Genomic DNA, 19,003 nt, shown 5'->3' with positions numbered 1-19,003 from the left:
TCTGGATCTCTCACTCCTACCTTTGGGTGGGAAATTTGTCTCAAGCGAAGCTTCGCTGCCCTTGTTCTCTTCAAACAAGTGTCCCTTCCGCTTAGAATGTGAATTCCTGGCAGAAACTGAATGTTGATTGATCAGTTTGTAGATGGAAGTCAAAGGAGATGTAGTCCGTGAAATTGTTTGCCAAGAATCAACACTGTCTCAATAGCTCTTGTAATGAATTCACTATTCCTTCATGACCCTTCTCTGCTGATAATCTAACATGCATTCTAACTCAGATTCTTCCATCACCACCTTGGATGGGAGCTATTGGTACACATGTCTGCAAGGGACTTTTCAAGACCAAGAGGGGAACATAGAAAATGATTTTTAAAAGATAGCTGGAAACCATGGGTGTTCTGACCTAGGCTTCCCCAGCAGCACGAAGCTGAGTCCTTGTCCCGATAAACCCCTTTTATTTAATTTACAGTGAATTCCTCTCCAGCAAAGTCCCGGCACACAGTCTTTCAAGATAGTTCACAATTACCGACCTTTATCAGGCTTGGAGAGTGGCCAGACCGATATCTTTCAGATACCACAATACTTGGCAAGAATGCAGGAATGAACTAATTGTCTCCTGCAAACACCCCTCCTCTTTCGCTCTTCTTTTATTCACTATGGGAGAGTCCATTCACCGTCCACCTGTGGTCTTACGCCCAAGTCGACCCTTGTTCCTTAGCTGTTCCCTTTGTCTGGCAACTCTGTGCATGTGCATATTGGGAACAGGCTCCAACTGTTCCTTTGCCTTACTGATGTCTGACTCTGAAGGCAGCTGAGAACTGCCAGACGGCCCTGCCTATCTCTGCTTCCGACGCAGAGCACTCGTGAGAGCCTTTCCCAAACTCCAGGACTGGCCTATGTTCCTCCTCAACCTCCTCACTGTCTACATCTGCTGCCAGCTCTGCTTATAGGTCTATAAGCCACAGGGCTAATTTGTACAATTACGAGAATTGTCCAGTGCTCTTGAAATCTCTTATCTCCCTAGATAGAAATGCATAGGAAAGCAATCTGAAGAAGGACGGATATGATATATAATAGTAAACGGGCTCCTTTCTGAAGATGAAGGCCAATAGAGTGCTTCTAATAGGCCGTGGGTGTTGATATAAAAGGCAAAGTTGAGCAGAAATTAGGCTCATTGGGATAGCAGAGGGTCAGTAGGTATTTGGAAGCAGAGATATATGGTAGAGAAATGTATCCTGAGACAAAGGCACCTCAGGGGAAGCATGACCTGAGTTAATATATAAACAAACCTAGCCATAGCTTAAAAAAAAAAAAAAAAACCAGGCCAGTTCTCATGATGATAATTTACGTAGCAACAAAGGGTATTTATTTATTTATTTACTTACGTACCATATTTTTTGGAGTATAAGACGTAGCTTTTTCCCTCAAAAGAGAGGCTGAAAATCTGGGTGCGTCTTATACACTGAATACAGCATTTTTTTGCCTCCAGAAGCCCCGCTCCCTTCACCAAAATGGCCGTGCAGAGCCTCTAGGAAGCTTTCAGAGTGCTCCTGGGGGTTGGGGATGGCAGAAATGAGTGAAAAATGGGGTGTTTTTTGCTCAGTTTTCTCCCACGCAGCCCCCAGGAGCACTCTATAAGCCTTCTAAAGGCCATGCATGCTATTTGGGGGGGGGGGGGAACGGGCCCGTTTTTGTGAAAAACTGGACTTTTTTGGAGGTCTGCAGAGAGCAAAAACTTTTTTTAAAATTTGCCTCTTCAAAATCTTGGTGCATTTTTTACTCTGGTGCATCTTATACTCTGAAAAATACGGTACTTACTTATTGTATAACCAACTTCTTAACCGTCCATCTCTTTCACAGAGAGGCTCTGGGCAATATACAGTTTAATCATTATAATAAAGCATTAGAAACTAAATAATTTAAGGTTGTGGCTCCAAAGTGGCATTGCTCCATCTGACATTTTCTTTCTTTTTAAGAATCTTCTTTCCAGGCAGTGGTTCTTTCCCCACCCCCCAGGTCTTAGAAGGTGCAGCCACCATCTCCCTTCTGCATTATTTTGAATTCTTTGACGATCAAATGAATCTTGTTGCCCCTTCTAGGCAGAAGCCCTTTCTGGAGACAAAATATTATTAAGAACCATATAAATTAGATTCTATAGCACAGGTGCACAAGAAGCAATAAGGACTGTTTTGTGCTGACCACAGGAAGCAAAGAGAAAACAAAAGAAAACTAGTAGTAATCTTATTAAGAGAACACTGAAGCTTTACAATATAATGAGCAAACTGTGGAGTTTCCAAACCCAGTGTGTGTACGTGTGTGTGTGTGTGTGTGTGTGTGAGAGAGAGAGAGAGAGAGAGAGAGAGAGTCATGTGCAAACTATATGGGCAGGAGGTAACATGTCTGTGAAAATAATCTCCAGATGATACCATAGTTCCATGATGGCTAACTTATGGCACGCGTGCCAGAGGTGGCACGCAGAGCCTTCTCTGTGGGCATGCCCACCGTCACCAGCTGCTCTTCAGGTTTCCGCCCTGCACATGCGCACCAGCATGCCCACCGGCCACCTGGTCTTCCAGTTTCTGGTGCTCTGGAGCGTGCATGCGCATGTGCGTGTGTTCTGGTTTGGGCACTCAGTGCCGAAAAGGCTCTCCATCACTGCCATAGTTCATTCTTTCAGTTTCTGGAAACATGATATATACCATATATACATATACCATGCTTCCAGGTCCAACTTAATGTGCTGGTTGTCAATTTTAAAACCTTACATGGCCTGGGACCAGGTCATTTGAAGGACCATTTTTCCCCAGTCATATTTACTCGGCCCACCAGTCATATGTACTCGGAAGGGAATATTATGGGTCCCCTCTCTTAAGGAGGTCCCCTCTCTTAAGCGAGACCAAGAAGGAGGACCTTGGCTCCCTTCCTGTTGTAACATCATCCCTGCAAAGATAAGATCAACCCCAACTTTGACACTTTCTCGAAAGGGGCTGAAGTTCTGCCAACAGGCTTGGGGGACCCTAGAGTGATATGAAGCCCATGAAATGTTTGTCCTGATTGTTGTTTCCAAAGGTGTGGTGGAGATTCGTTGGCTTCTGTATTGAGGTTTTATTTTTGTAAGCAGCAAGGAGTTACTGTAAATAAGCTGGGCAGCCGTATAAATTTTCTCATAAAGAAACCAATACCCATGTTGGAAACATGTAGCATCTCTCTTCTGATTTCCAAGGGCACTGCCCATAACATCTTGAAGATTTGTGGCTTAGAGAACAATTTGATTCTGTAGTTATCGCATCCTCAAAACCTGCTGAATAGGCTGAGCAGAATTGATGGTTTTGCTCTGTATCGCCCTACAACCCCTTTAATTGAATGTTGGTTCCTCTGTGCAGGCGGCAGTGTCCAGGTGAATTCTCCTTACCTTTATTGATGCAATAGCTGCTGAATATTTTATCTGCATCAGCCTAATTTAGGGAAGGTATGACCTCACCAGTAAACAAGGAAGCAGAGGACAAAGGTTGGGGGAAGCCGTTCTATCATACAGGTGATGAATTCCTCAGTAAAACTATTGTGTCTTAATCTGGGTATTTTGCCGCTGCACAGAGTCTGCTAATCAAATCATTTTTTAATAATATGTCCACGGAGATTCTCAGTCATCCAGGTCATGGTTGTCCCAAAGGTGCTTTCTCAAGACTTTCTGGTTTTTCTTTCTTTCTTCTTCTTCTTTTTTCTTTGAAGACGTTTCACTTCTCATTCAAGAAGCTTCTTCAGCTTTGACTGGATGGTGGGTAATGGAAAATGGTATACCATGATGGAATGGAATGGAAACATGATGTACCATATTTAATAATAGCTGCACGATTTAATTTTCTATCAGGGGTTGTCGCTTAGCTAATTGCCTCTGCTTTTTTCTCTTCTTCTCCTCCAGCTTTGACTGAAGGTTATGATGGCCCCCTGCATGAAAGTCGACACGGCAGTTTGGTGCAGATCCGGAGGCGGAAGGCATCTGGAGATCTTTACTGGGCATATTCAGGTGAGTTGGGCTGGACAAGAAGAATACCTCAAGTGAAAAGAACCGGGACAGCTTTGTGGGTACTGTAGCTCATTAACTGTGAAATGTTTGCTTGATGGAAAATAACACTTGCTATCTTGAGGGGCCAATGTTGCTATTAGTTAGCACGAAACATTACCTTATGCAGCTGGGTTTGAATATCCTGACAGAGCAGCCAGTGATTAACTTAGTCTATTTTATTGTTGTTGTTGTTGTTATTATTGCATTGGCACTGTTTGGGACACGAAGACTTGTGAGATTTTCAATCTCTGGCACAAACACAACTTGGTGTTGTGACCCGCCAGTAGCCAGTGGGGCTGGCTGCAGATTTGGGAGTGAGGAGGTTAGGAAGGAACATGGGCTAGTCTTGGAGTCTGGGGAAGGCTCTGATGAAGGCTCTGTGTCAGAGGCAGAGATGGGGCCAGGGCCATATTACAGTTATCAGCTGCCTTTGGAGTCAGACATCAGTGAGGCAGATGAACAGCTGGAGCCCGTTCCCAGTCTGCACATGCGCAGAGTTGCCAGACGAACGGAACAGGTAAGGAACAAGGGTCAACTTGGTAGAAAGGCCACAGGTGGATGGTGAATGGCCCCTTGCATAGGGGATAAAAGAGGAGCGAAAGGGGAGTGGGCTTTTGCAGGAGACAATTAGTTCATTCCTGCATTTTTGCCAAGTATTGGGGCTTTTGAAAGATATCGGGCTGGCCACTCTACAAGCCTGATAAAGGTCGGCAACTGTGTACTATCTTGAAACACTGTGGGAGAAGAAAGACTTTGCTGCTGGGGAAGCCTAGGTCAGAACACTTGTTTAGCCTTAGATACGATGAACCTTGACTGACTTGAATGTGCACACAGATAACATTTGGTGTTACCTCTCAGGCACAGGGGTGTCCAGGAGGGGGTCACAGAGGCATGGTGATGGACACAACTGCATCGTCAAAGTTCTCTCCCCTTTATTATATGAGGTGCGCTTGCAGTGCACATACAAAGGGAGTGGGGTTTCCATCCTGCAATTGCTGCCTCCATCTGTGGATGCCGGTACCCAAGCCACAAAATGTCCTGGACTGTGTAGTTTTCATGTTGATTTGATGGCTGCCATTTCTGGGACCACAGAGAAAAAGTGACACTTGCCTTGGAATTTAAACAAATGAAATTCAGCTGCCTAGAACATTGTATTTCACTTCAATAGTATTGCTGAAAGTCTTACTGGGAATGGCTCATTTTTGGTATTGCTTCTCAAATTATTTTCTCACTTCTGCTGATTTATATAATAGTTTAAAAATGTGAGTAAAGCATTTTGACATTTGACTTTTTTTTTTTGTCAGCGTGGCGTATCTTGATTGTACTTTTGAAGGTCCTTGCCCTTTACTCTCCATGGTTTATACTTAAGACGATTATACTGTGTGAAAAGAGAATATTATTTGTCTCTAATGGATTTCAAGTTCAGAGTGCCTTAGCCCGAGCTTTTTATCAACCAGTCTCTTTTTTCCCCATCATGCTTATTATATTGCTGTCATTGTTATCCCCAACTATGGCCCTTTCAGGCCATTACCCTTACAATGGGATTGTGGTTGTGATTATTTGTAATGAAAAACTGGTCGAAAGCTTTAGAAACAAATGAATGAAACCAATAGACATTTGCTTCCATTTTTTAGTCCCAGGTAACTTCTGTATTCTTTATACTTCTAGGTTCCAGACATTAAATGTATTATTATGTGTTAACTATGTTGTTTTGGTACTGCCAGAAACTATATCAGGAATAAATGTCTAGGGAGATTCTCACTGCTCCAGGTCATAGTTATTTCCAAAGAGCTCTATTTTTAAAAAAGAAAGGCAACTAGATTGGAGTTGGGTTCTTTTTTTGAGAAATATGTCTCACTTCTAATCTAAGAAGCTTCATCAGTTATGATCTGTCCCCCCCACCATATGGTCACAACTGATGATTCTTCTTAGAGGAGAAGCAAAACATCATCTTCCTCAAAAACCAGTCCAGCTGCCTTTTTAAATAAAATATAGCAGAAGTAAGCAGTCTGAGCCAACCACATATTTTGGGCAATCCCTCCAGGCAGTTGTACTCATCATGGAGGCTGACAAGAACTGTAGACCAATACATCAATAGTTCTGATTCATGTGGCACTATTTAAAAAAAAAACTACAAAGAATTTCTGTAGTTGCTGCTGTGCAAAATTAAAAATTGACGTTTGTAAAATAGACAAGGGGTGTGTGGTGAGATTATCACAGGTTGCAAAGATTTGGGGAGGAATTACATCCTTTTTCCAAGGTCGTTGTATTGTTTGCTGTAATTTGCTTTAGGTGAATCTGTTTGCTTTTTGGTCAGGGTTAGAGTTAGGAAAGGAATATTCTGCTGTGTATCAGGTGGCAGTTGTTTTTAATTTGAGAAAACAACAGAGTTTGGAAGCAATGCAAGGTTAGGCGGGGCTGCTACTTAGATGAGAAGTTATCAAGATAGCCTAAAAGTGAAAAATTGAAATAACCTCCCAGGAGAAAATGTTAGCAAGACAACTGTAAACCCTGAAGTGAATTTGACTGAGGCTACCTTGGAGGCTTCAGGATTGCCACAAGGAAGAAGGGACAGGGAGAAGGGAAATAGCTAGCCGGGGTTTTGTAGTCAAAACAACATTTTTTCCTGTGGGAACCAAGGACATTCCAACAGGTGGCTGGGGAGAAGAGGAGTCAAGTGATCAACCAATCGGCCAGCACTTCGATTGGAAAATGTGACTGATGGGGAAGGGGGAATCTTCAGAGTCGGTTTTCACCAGTTGTGCCAATATGAAGTATCCAATAAATCGTTCCTTGAGGAATCTACCTGCCTCGAAGTTCTGATTTCTTTGGATGCTGACAACTACATAGCCAAGATTCTATACAGTCCTCATTTAGTGACTGCAATTGGTTCCTGCGAAATGGTCACCAAATAATATGGTCGGTAAACCAACCATGTGACTGTTTGCTGCCATCTCATTTAAATAAAATTCCCTGCTACAATTGTCTTGTGCCTGTCCCATATTCCATCTTCTATCTCTTCCTGAGTTGCTTCCTTTGGAGCGCTTCTCTAACAAAGTGTTCACCACAAATTAACAAGCTTAGATCTGTGATCTTAATTAGTTGACTAGAACCCTCCTGCCGTGGAGACTGACCAGACCTTAAGCAGTTTCCTATTGAAGGCTTTTTATGGTCATAAATTGTTCCAAAAATGAATTTTTTAAATTACCATTTGTTAATCATTGTAGAAACATAGATAACTGATGGCAGAAATGGTCTTGTGGTCCGTTGAGTCTGTTCTTCTAATGTATTTGCTTTTTTTGTTTTCTTTTATTTCTTTACTTACTATTTTCACTTATTATTTTTATATTTTAGGTTTAATTTTTGTCAGATGATGGACATACCTTTATTCCAAGCGAGTTTAATCTCATTTGTTGTATTGTTATCTGAAGTAGTTGCTGAACAAGCGCCACCTAGTTACCAGGAGTGGAATTTACAGTCAAAGCATCTTTGCCTTTCACTTTAGGGATGAGATCATTAAAAGCCTTCTACCCTTTCAATGTGCTAATTCTGAAAGCTTCCTAAGTTAATTAATAATAACTTTCCAATAAATCCATAATGGAAAGTTTTGTTTATCAGGTTTAGTTTAACGTTTATTGCTTCGGATGTAATGGAAAATTGTTGTGAATTTTTGATTTTGATGTGGTAAGGAGAAAAGGGGGACACACATATTTGTGCCCATCTTATTAACCAGAAGGAGGTTACATCTTAACTAAACGGGTGCACAATTAAGGAGAAACTGTACATCTTTTATTCATTTGTGAGATGGTTGTTGTATATTTGGCAGATTTGAATGTTTGTCCTTAATAAATCAGTAAGATATATTTGTCACCTTATGGTGACAGATTTTTTTAAAAGATTTCATTCCACCCTCAATAAAGAAAATGGATAAATAGAACAGTGTTTTATCTTCTCAGCTCTATGCTTCAAATAGAGTAGCTATTTAAAAATAAAATAGCTCTTTGATAATTATAGTTTGTTTAATCTTATATTAACCTATTTGAAAATTATATCTGACTTTTGATCTATACCAGCCTTAAATGTAGCATAAAATTGATCACCCTATAAAGCAAAAGAATCAGCTGCCTGAGACATTTCAAAATAAAAGATTTCAGCACTTTAAAAAAGAAGAGTTATTAGGCATTTCAAGGAAGGCTTTCAGTGGTATGGTTTTGCTTCACCAAAATATCTTGGTCTCTGTCAATCAAATTCTGTATCTGTTAGATCGGATAATGGATAGACACACACAGGCTAACAGTAACAACAGCTCTTTATTAAGTACAACAAGTGAGAACAATCCAGCGAAGGTTGAGTCTGACAGCAGCCCTTTTACAGGGAGCTGTCAGACCCTTTGACCAATAGGATTAAACCTCTGTTCCCACTGGAACAGAGGACCTTGGTGGAAACCACTGTAGTTAAAGCAAGTATCTAACAGTATCTACTCATTATTCCCGTTATAATGTGTTCATATGAAAAATGCCTCTGTAAGAGCTTGGAGTTCAGCACTTTTAAAAATTAATGCAAGCATGAACAATTGGGCATGGAAACAAATTGCTAACTAATGTAAGTTGATTCAGGACCGATGTTGCTTTAGTCCTACAAGCATTCTGGCAGGGAGTTTCTAATTATTGGTTTCTAATTGCCAATGGTGACAGTTGTACAGAGAATCCTCATTTAGTGACTTCCTCATATACCAGCCCTTCACAAATACCATGGTGATGGAAAAATAACTTTGCAGCCAATCCTTGCATTTATGATCTTCCCAAGTCTATGAAGCAACAAAAGTTGAAGTATGTTTTAAGCACCTACTGGCCACTTCACTTTACAACCAAATTATCTGTGTGAATTTCAGTCACTAAATGAGGTCTACCTGTATGTATGTTCTCTAAGGTATTTCTAAAATGTTGTAAAGAGCTCTTTCTGTGGACAGTTAAAAGTTGGAAGGTTACAATATCGAACCTTAATCTTTTCTACCCAGATGTTTAAATGTTGATTGCGGTTCATTTCATCCACATTAATTTGTTTTGTATGTTATTTTATTCAATAGGACTTGACAATACTAACCACCAAAAAGGTGTTAAATTGTACTAAATTTCAAACACAGGCGAGGATTCTAACGTTAGTGCAGGTGTAAGCTTGTAGGAAACACCATTTTGTTGCAGGATTAAGTGAGAATTCAGGGGTGTCAAACTGGCGGCCCATGGGCCAGATGCCTCATGTGCAGGCAACGCCCACCCCAGCTCCGCGAATGGGAAAAACACCACAAAACATCACGTGACGGCAACGTGATGCAGCGAGTTTGACACCCGTGAGATGCATGCTTATACGAACAGAGAGACAATGCAAGAGCAGAGCTTCGGATGATGGCAGAGTAGAAATACATCCAGAGGGAAGAGATAAGAAGTTTTAGAAAGAAAGATGAAAAATAGTTGACCTTTTAAACACTTCTGGCCTTAGCCATATCTTCCCCGCCCCGGGATGTAGTCTGGTGCAGATGATCTGTGAAGGTATGAAAGCTCAAAAGTACAAATTGGCTCCCCATTGTTTGTGTGAGAGTCAGTTTATGACAGATTTTCTAAGAGGCATGCAGAAACAAGTCTAATATCCCTGGGACCTCTAGCAACCTTGGCTAATGTCAAGAAAGGTAAGCAGCATCAGATACGTCTGATTAACCCTGGTGGATCATCAGAAAATGCCAGGAGGGTAGGCTAGAGTGGGAAAGTGGGGGGGGGGGGGGGAAATCCCTGTAGAAGACACAGACAAACCATTTTTTGTTTAATTGCTAAGAAAACAACTTGGATGTGAAATTGGTTTGGCTTGAGGGAATCTTCCCTTTTCTTTAGAAATAAGGAATCACACTATATCCACAAGGCATGGAAGAGAGAGTAGAGAGAAAGGACAGCCCTCCTATTAAGTTCTAATTAAGAAATATCCATTATGTAAAACATTATCTCGAGAAGGTTACAGAACATTTTTACTGTAAAGACGGTACAGAAAATTCCATACTTGTATTCCCCTTAAACAATGCTATTTTGGAATACCATTTTGATTTTATGTTTTTCTTTACCTGAGGTTATAATTTTAGTTACCATTTTAATCCTGTGTCTTCCAAAAACAGCCTTAAAAAAAGAGAAAACCATAGTTTAAGGTCCATTGACACTGTTGCTACAGAAGTTAAGATACCTTCCCATTGCCTAAGCAATATATAAACCTCTATTTCTTAATATCTGCATATCAAACTGATTTATTCATAATATCTGTAGAAACAAAGAGTAGATTTTTTTTAGATTTAAAGGATTTAACAAGTACAGGTAGTCCTCAATATACAACAGTTAGTTTAGTGGTCGTTCAAAGTTACAACAGCACTGAAAAAAGTGACTTATGACCGTTTTTCACAGTTACGACCTTTCCAGCATCCCCATCATCATGTAATGGTTGGCAACTGATTTATATGACCGTTGCTGTATCCCACGGTCTCATGTGCTCACCTTTTACGACCTTCTGAAAAGCAAAGTCAATGGGGAAGCCAGATTCACTTAACAACAGCGTTACTAACTTATCAACTGCAGTGATTCACTTAACAACTGAGGCAAGAAAGGTCGTAAACTGAGGTAAAATTTACTTAACAAATGTCTCATTTAACAACATACATTTTGGGCTCAACTGTGGTCATAACTCAAGGACTACCTGTATTTCTGGCGTCTAAGAAGCTGAAAATGCTGCTGGCCTATCTTGTACAATACCACACTTCAGCATTAACCATATATTGAAAGCAAGCAGGGGCCACAGGGGCCATTATTCAGCTGTGCTAACCGAGTGCTCTGGGATGAAACAACAAGTGAGTTCAAGGGGTAATGAATCCATTTTCAATTATATTCTGCGTTTTCAATTATATTCTGTGTGATGTAGAACAAAATGAATTCGGTGTAGCAGTAGCTGGATTTTTGCTTCAGGTACCAAAATGTCTTCAGCAAGCTATGCAAACAAAAAAGCAACAATCAAAATAGAATAAACATGATTCCATTTGGGGATGAGTGGGAAAGGATAATGGTAGTTCTTGAGTTAGTACCGTAATTGATCCTACTCATCTTGGTAGTTGAAGACAATCATAAAGCTGAGACTGACCCAATTTTAGGACCTTTTTTTGCAGCAGCCATTAAGTGAATGCCACAGTTGTTAAGTGAACCAATGGTTTGCTATGGGCCAATTTTGCTTAAAACCAGAAGTAAATACCACTGCAAACGTCCGTAAATTTGGCCCGGTTGCCAAATGTCCTCACATAACATGGCAGATGGGTAACTATCAGAACTTTAAACCCAAGTCATTAGTAGCCCCCATGTAAATCTGTTGTAACTTTGACCAGTTGCTAAGGAACTGGTTGTTAGTCAAGGACTATCTATACAAACTCAGTTCTTTTTTTAATGTGCTACATTGCTCAGTCTTCATTTTAATTCAGGTGTGCCACATCTCAGCTTTGCCCAGTGATATATTGAGAAAAAATATTCTTTTAATTTTGATTGTTGGCTTTTGATTAAGGAAAGTTTTAGAGATATAGTCAAGACCCTACCTTTCAACCTTATGGGTTTGTTTCACCAGCCATCCTGTATATCCTGCCATCATCCTGCTCATTTTATCTTCTTTATTTATTCATGCTAACTGAATTCATAACTGAAGGAATTTATGTCTGTGTTGTGAATCTGATTGTCTAAACAAATCTTGCTTATATGTTGTATATTAAGTCACATATGGCAATTGAGGGTGTCTAGACATTGGGAAAAATTAAGAAAAATCTAGACTACAGGTGCTTAAATTCTGCAGAAATGAATAAAATGTACTTCACTCTTCCTTGGAACTGTGCCCATTGTCAACATAGATCTATATTACTCCTTAAATACATCTCGCTTTACGAAAATTACACACCAAAGCAAAAGCCACAATTTAAGTAAATAAACAGTTGATTCATTATCAGAACGAACATGGAATCCTAAATAATGAATGTCATATTTATTTAGCTTTTATTACAGAAAAAGTGTCTGGAAGATTCATGTCAGCCTTTTTAAAGGAAAAAAAATGGCTATACAAAGGATTTAATCATTCATTTCAAAATTGTTTTAAATGGTTTGCAATCCTGGATGTTTTATTGCTGTTTGGAGCTGTATATTATTGACTCTCTATTTGGGTAGGATTCGTCTGTTTCAGCATTTAAATTTTAAGTTTTAAATTTTACTTCATAACTGATTCCTCCTCCCATTTCAAACAGAAAAATATTCTCTGCTTCTTTTTTAGTGCCTGTTTATAACATAATCTGAATAGTTCTTTATGGTTCATTAACCTATTTCTTAGCGCTCTCTCTGTGTGTCTCTGTCTCTGTCTCTCTCTCTGTCTGCAATTGAGCTGAATAGTTTTTCGTAGCTATGCTATTTTTTTGTCTGTTGACTAGTCCAGGTTTTGTAGAGCCTGAGGAAAAACTTTTCTTTGTTTCACAAAGCATTGATAGTAAATCCTGTTGTTGTTTTTAATCAAATATGTTTCCATTTGCCTACTGTTGTCTAATTGGAACCCTATTCATTACTTACTATTTTTTAATACTTTAAAAACAGCAATAATATTCGAAGCCTGAGATGTTTATCAATTCTTGCAAAGGAAACAAGACACAGTTTATTTTATCGGGAAAGAGCAGTAGCTTGAAATGGCCTTTATAAAAATGATGGTGCTCATTTTGTAATAATGATAGCATTCAAACAGCATAAGTATTCTAATGGAAACATTTTAACAGTTGTCAGTATAGTTGCATATAGTTCATATGTCATCCTACAGAACTGCCTTTTCCCGCAGGGGTTGTGAATGAGGTAAATAAATCACAGACAACATTTTAGTTCAGACATTAGGGATCCATTGGCCATTCTTAGAAAAAAATTATGATATGTTTACAATTAAATTAAGCAGATACTTTTAAAAGGACACTATCAATAATAATTTCTATTTTGAATAGAAAGTCCCTTATTCTAGTAGCACTGGTAACATATTCTCAACATTTTAACGTAACCTGACATTTTTTTTTTTACTTGTCTATGGCTTTTAAATGTTATATTTTTCTTGCCTATGGCTTTTAAATGTCATAAATATGTTTATAATAATATAAATGTTATATTTTTATTACTATAAATATTATTATATTTGAAAAGAGAAGGCTGACGATTCCATCAAGTCAAGTTTGACTCCTCATGACTTCAGGAGTATAATGATTGAAGATTTTCTCAGCATAAAAAGATATGCTTTTCTAGAATGGTTTATTTTATTTTTTTTCATTTTGGGATCTAGATTGCATCTTCCTGTGGTACAGGGACCATCCTGTCCAACTATTAACTGGCCTCAATAGATGTTGAACAGATCATGTCAACCTGATAGTGCTAGTTTCTGTGATCTCAAAAAAGATTGCGAAGAGTATGGTTGGAGGAAGCTATTTCCTTTCATTAAGGATGTGATGGGTACAGTGATAAGCTGGACAAAATAAAGGTGCGGAAGCTGAAAGGTTGGAAGGATTTTCTGGTTATCATTATCTATACTGGTGACCAAGAAAGGGAATGTTAAACAAATCAATGGTTTTAATTTGATGTATCTTTCAAAAAAAAATATAACATGTGGAATAGACCTCAGAATGGAATATTCTCTGGAAGGCTGCATTTAGAGTTCAAAAGCTCTCTTTGGGTTGAGTTTTGTCTGGTTTTATTCACTGACCCAAGAACCAAAGAGGTAATTCAAGAGAGTTGAGTGAAAACTCAGTATATGTAGGAGAAGAAGAAGCTGGGTGGAAAGTGGGATTAAACGTGTCATTGTTTTGGAATCAGTGCATTATTACAAAACATCTCAGTTGCTCGTGAATTCCTTCGACCCTTATCTAATACCAGTTTAGCTTTGACTGTTAGTTGACTAGATTATTGTATTAAAGGTATCAATTATAAACTCTTCTGTACTTTGAATTCAACAAAATGCTCCTGGTTATTTGCACTTGAAGCTATAATATTTTGTGTTTGGAAAAGGTGAATGAAATGATGCTATTTGATTGATGGTAGCTTAGAATACTGTTAACAGTCACTCTGGTATAATAAATTTGACACCAATTTGTCTGTACTTGTATGTATGAAGAAGTTATAAGGGCAACAAAACTGATAAAATTGCAGTTAAAATTGTTAAAAGCAATATATGTAATGGAATGCATGGGTGAAATTGAGGAAAGGGTAGAAAACATACTGCTTTGGAAACAATCAGATAAGAGGGGCAGGAGCCCCCAGTTGCTTAATGGTCAGAGAAAGAAACGAAGGAAGGACCAGCTCTATTGGAGCAAGCAGTAAAAAGTGGGGAAGGAAGTTTGTACTTTCAAGGCTTGCAAGATTCTGTTAATGATGATTTCCAATAAAGTTGATTTAGTGCCTCTGTTCATGTTTCCTGTCTGGTCTTGCAAGTCTGGAAGTACGAAGTCCCCACCCTCCACTTTTAATTGCTTGTGGGTACTTTCTTAGTTTTTTTCTCTTACTGTTATGTGATTGTGGGCTCCTTCTCTTCTTATTTGATTGGTTCCTATGCAGCATCTCTTCTCTCCTTTCCTTAAGGACACCTGTGCATTCCATTACAATATCTGTCAGGGTCCCAAGTAATACATCAATTGCAAGGTAGATTCCTCAAAGAATAGCTTTATCGGAAATATCATATTGGTACATATCTGGTGAAAACCAAACTCTGAGAGGCCCCTTGGTTTTCACCTAATTAAAAGTAAAAGTTTTCCCCCCCAAACTCAAACAATCAGTCACCTGGCCCAATCATGGCAGCGTCCACAGGTCTGGTGACATCATTCCCCCTTCCTCCGGCCAGGTGTGAGAACGTCCTTGGTACCCAGGGGAAAGTATTTTATTTTGACCAGACAGCCCCAGATATCTCTAATCCCCTCCCTTCCTATCCCTCACTCCAGTGTGGCAACACTGAAGCTCCATGATGGCTTTGACCAGGTCAGCTTCAGGGTTGACAATATCTGAATGTTTTATGAAACGATCTAGGATTTCCCCACCACCCTCTGTGAAAAAGGTCCTTTGTAAGAGTCTAATTCACAAGCATCTTTCTGATCGCTTATCCTAGAATTCCATGTACTGATTGGTAGATTGATTATATGCTTAATTGGTTGAGTGATGTTAGGTTAGGTTTGACTTTTGGTTGCTATGAACAAATGCTAACCATCTTGATCCGACCCTGAGAGTAATCTGCAGCTCTTCCAAGGGCATTCCAGTCATCTCTTTGATTCTCCCCATCCACCTTACCCAATCTTTTTTCTTTCTACTTCCCTCAACCCTTGCCAAGAATAGTTGCTACTTTTGTAGTCTGCCATTCAGTCCTGAAATATGTGTGGTTTTGTCTCTTGGTTATCTCTTCAAGGAAACTGTCAGTCTTTATATGGACCAGGGTCAATAATTCTCTTCCTCCTGGAGTGCATGAATTATTGGCAACCCTTTCCAAGCCATTCATTCTCGGGTGTTTATCTCCATCTTATTCCACTATGATTATACTTTAATCCTATTTAGTGAAATTGCAGAGATACTGGCCTTTCATCGGTAATGCTTTTCAAACATCCTCTCCCCAAAGGTTAAGTTGTTCACATTCAGATACCAATTGTAATCATACATATTAGGTGAAAGCGTAACCTGGAATTGGAGTATAATCTGTATTTGCATTAATCTTCCCTCTTTTACATCTTCAATTGCAGGGCAAATAACAAGTGAGAGAGGTGTTAGTTTCAGTTGTAAATGTCACATTCCTTCCTATGATAAAGATTTGTTCTAGGCGAAGCATTACAAATGGATAAAATCCTCAGTCTTCAGGGTCAGTTAGTTAGTAAGAAAATATATGGGTGGGATTCAGTGAAGAATTCCATCCCCGACAACAAAAGCAATTTGCATAATGTTTACACAGGGATAAGCAGAAATTAGCAAATATCTATTTAGGATCGGGAGGTGGTTTTTTTTCTTCTACAGGGCAGAAAATTGCAGAGAAATACAACCAGGTTTCCAGGAGAGAGAATTTCTTCCCCTGAAATATTAAATACTTTTTTTATTGTTAATGTACTAATGTACTCTCTGATAATAATTTCATTTTTTTAAGAATGCTACACTGTAAAATGAATGGCATTTAGAAAGATATTATTGTTTCTTGCCTTCAAATATCGTTGCAGAAACTAATGAAATACTCTTGTGCCTCAGTGGTGGATATGCAAAACTGAAGAGCTCAAAGAGAATGTTAATTAGATTAATGCTCATTTTAATAGAGATTTGAACATATTGTCTTGTCTGGTATTCATCTGCATAGAAAAGCTGGTCATGGTATCTTTTCCCAGCAGCATTTCATATTAAATGCCTACTTTCCTATAAAGGCATTGAATAAATTTTGATGTTGTGAATCTTAATGTTGTAAGTTTCCTGGAATACGTGTGTGTGAGCTGGTAAATTGCACGCATGCACATGTGGGGGCGCACTTTGCATTATGGGTGCCAGCACACACCCATGCTATTGCATGTGTGCCTTCGCATTTTTGGCACCCAACAACAAAAAGGTTAGCCATCGCTGGACCAGAAGATCTCCAAAATCCAATTCAGCCTTGGGATTCTATTATTCATCTTCCTGTTCCACATAATATAATAACAAAGAGAATGGTAACCCTGAAGATACAGTTGGACAAGAAACTTGCTTTCATACCACTGACAATGAACCTTGAAATTTCCAGCACCAGTCCTGTCTTGTTGTTGTTGTTGTTAGTTGTGAAGTCGTGTCCGATCCATCACGACACCATGGACAACGTTCCTCCAGGCCTTCCTGCCCTCTACCATCCCCCAGAGTCCATTTAAGCTCACGCCAACTGCTTCGGTAACTCCATCCAGCCACCTCATTCTCTGCAATCCCCTTCTTTTGCCCTCAATCATTCCCAACATTAGGCTCTTCTCCATTGAGTCCTTCCTTCTCATTAGGTGGCCAAAGTATTAGCCTTATATCTCAATACTAAAAGTACTAGCCCTATATCTCAATACTATTTATATTTTTGACTTTTTCTTTCTTTGTTTTACTCTTACTTGGTTGGGATGGTCTGCAGAAATGATTAGCAAAATATAAGCTCTAGAACTCACTGTTTGTGGCAGAACTGAAGGAATACCTCCCCAAGGAGGCATAGCCAAAGATTAAAACAGGTGCAGATATAACTTAAATAGATAGATTTGGTGAAGCTGTAGAAAACAGATTACTAAACATGCTATTAAGATTAATTTTGTGATTCCAATTTGGAGGAAACAAGAAAGTAGGTGACCAAAATTGGATAAACCAATAGCAGAATGGATAATTAATTGACTTTTTTCTTAATTGGACATTGGATTAATTTTGTTTTGTTTTCCTATTCACCATTAATAAATAATCTCAATAGTCATTCACTGTTTTGGGATTTCATAATCATAACCGTTCTTATTTGTGATGGTAATTCTTTAATTCTCCATGACAGGGAGTGGGAGGTGCTACAGTAGGACTCTTATCAGTGCTGATTGGTCCAAAGACTGAGAAAGTGTTGCAGCCACGACTCTACTCCTTTTGCCCAGTTCCTCTCAGTCTATGGTCCAATTAGGCTGATAGTTCTTTAGCTAGTGTAGAAATTGTGAGAAATCAACTAATTGACTATAATAATCGGGTTAATTCAACTATCTTATCTAAATTCCAAATTTAACAAATTGACTATAGTTGCGAGCGAAGGGGGCATCATTTATTGCAGCCGCCTCGCGGGGCGCTGTATCGCCAGTCCGGCAGTCAGATCTGTCAGCTGAAAGATTCATGTGGAGAGCTTTTTAAGGTAAAAGGACAACTGGATTCGGAGATTGTTAGATTGAGGCTCGCGTGGCCATAGCCCGTATATCGGGAAATGCCGCTTTAATTTAAAACTAAATTGACAGCGTTTTTCTTTCCCTTGCAGCGAGCTGGCCAGCCGCCGCTCCACTAAATCGCAGCTTGCCAGTCATTGCTGTTTGCATCTCCCTGCAGTAGACAGCCTTCGGGTGCCATGTTAGCCGCTGCTTGCCCAGACCGAGTGTCTGACCTGCCGCTACTGCTCATAACATGAGCGGGCGGCCATTGGAAGAGCCGGGTGGCCATTTGGGGCACAAAAATGAGCATGGTGGCCATTTTGTTGAGAGCCATGAGGTTCACAAGGGCTTTGACAGACGTGCTCTTTTTTGTGCCCAAAATGGCCACCCGGCTCTTCCAATGTTGTCCATAAGGTGCCCATAGTAGATCTTCCATGTCTATTAGGCACAATGATATCGTGCATTGGGATAGTTCCCTGGGCGCGACTTCACACCAGGACATTGCAGTTGGCCTTAATCCCATATCAAAAACAAATGATGAGCAACTCACCTTTGGCCATTTCAGTGTCTCCACAGGTCTGCCTGTCGCTCCGGTGGTGGGTCTCCACAGCACTCACCCAGGGATCGGAGTAATCCTGATAACGCCAGACTGGCCCAGGAGACCATGGTATGTGGACTTGATACAACTGTCCATGTCTCCATCTTGGAGAATCCCCAGGGAGGAGATCTGTCTGTGCCAGGGAGTCTTGCTACACCTGGAGCCCTAGTGGCTCCAACTGACCACCTGGCACTTCAACGGGGCCTCCTGAGGGAAGTGAAGTGGAGAATGAACATTGGTTCTTACCTGAAAGTCACTTCTTATGACAGTAGCGGGAGGTGCTACATCCCACCCTAGTTAGTTGTAGCGGACTGCCCGGGAGGGGGTACCCTTGTTGTGAATTCTATTCCAGATCATCGTACTCCATGCGACCTTGAGGAACTGGGCAAAAGGAGTAGAGACGTGGCTGCAACACTTTCTCTCAGTA

General features: G+C 39.9%; 1 protein-coding gene across 5 annotated transcripts in view; it reads left to right on the top strand.

Moving 5' to 3' along the window:
* Nucleotides 1-19,003, top strand: part of PTPRG (protein tyrosine phosphatase receptor type G) — a 772,027-nt gene that overhangs the window by 187,358 nt on the left and 565,666 nt on the right. For all 5 annotated transcript variants that reach the window (XM_081935636.1, XM_081935635.1, XM_081935639.1 and 2 more), the window contains exon 2: nt 3,917-4,021. In XM_081935636.1, coding sequence (XP_081791762.1) covers nt 3,917-4,021 — 105 coding nt within the window. The remainder of the gene's footprint in view (nt 1-3,916; nt 4,022-19,003) is intronic.

The sequence above is a fragment of the Natrix helvetica genome, assembly GCF_964273705.1.
Source record: "Natrix helvetica genome assembly, chromosome: 1".
Classification (NCBI taxonomy): Eukaryota; Metazoa; Chordata; class Lepidosauria; order Squamata; family Natricidae; genus Natrix; species Natrix helvetica.
The sequence above is the reverse complement of the archived record's forward strand: the minus strand, read 5'-3'. Positions and strand labels throughout refer to the sequence as shown.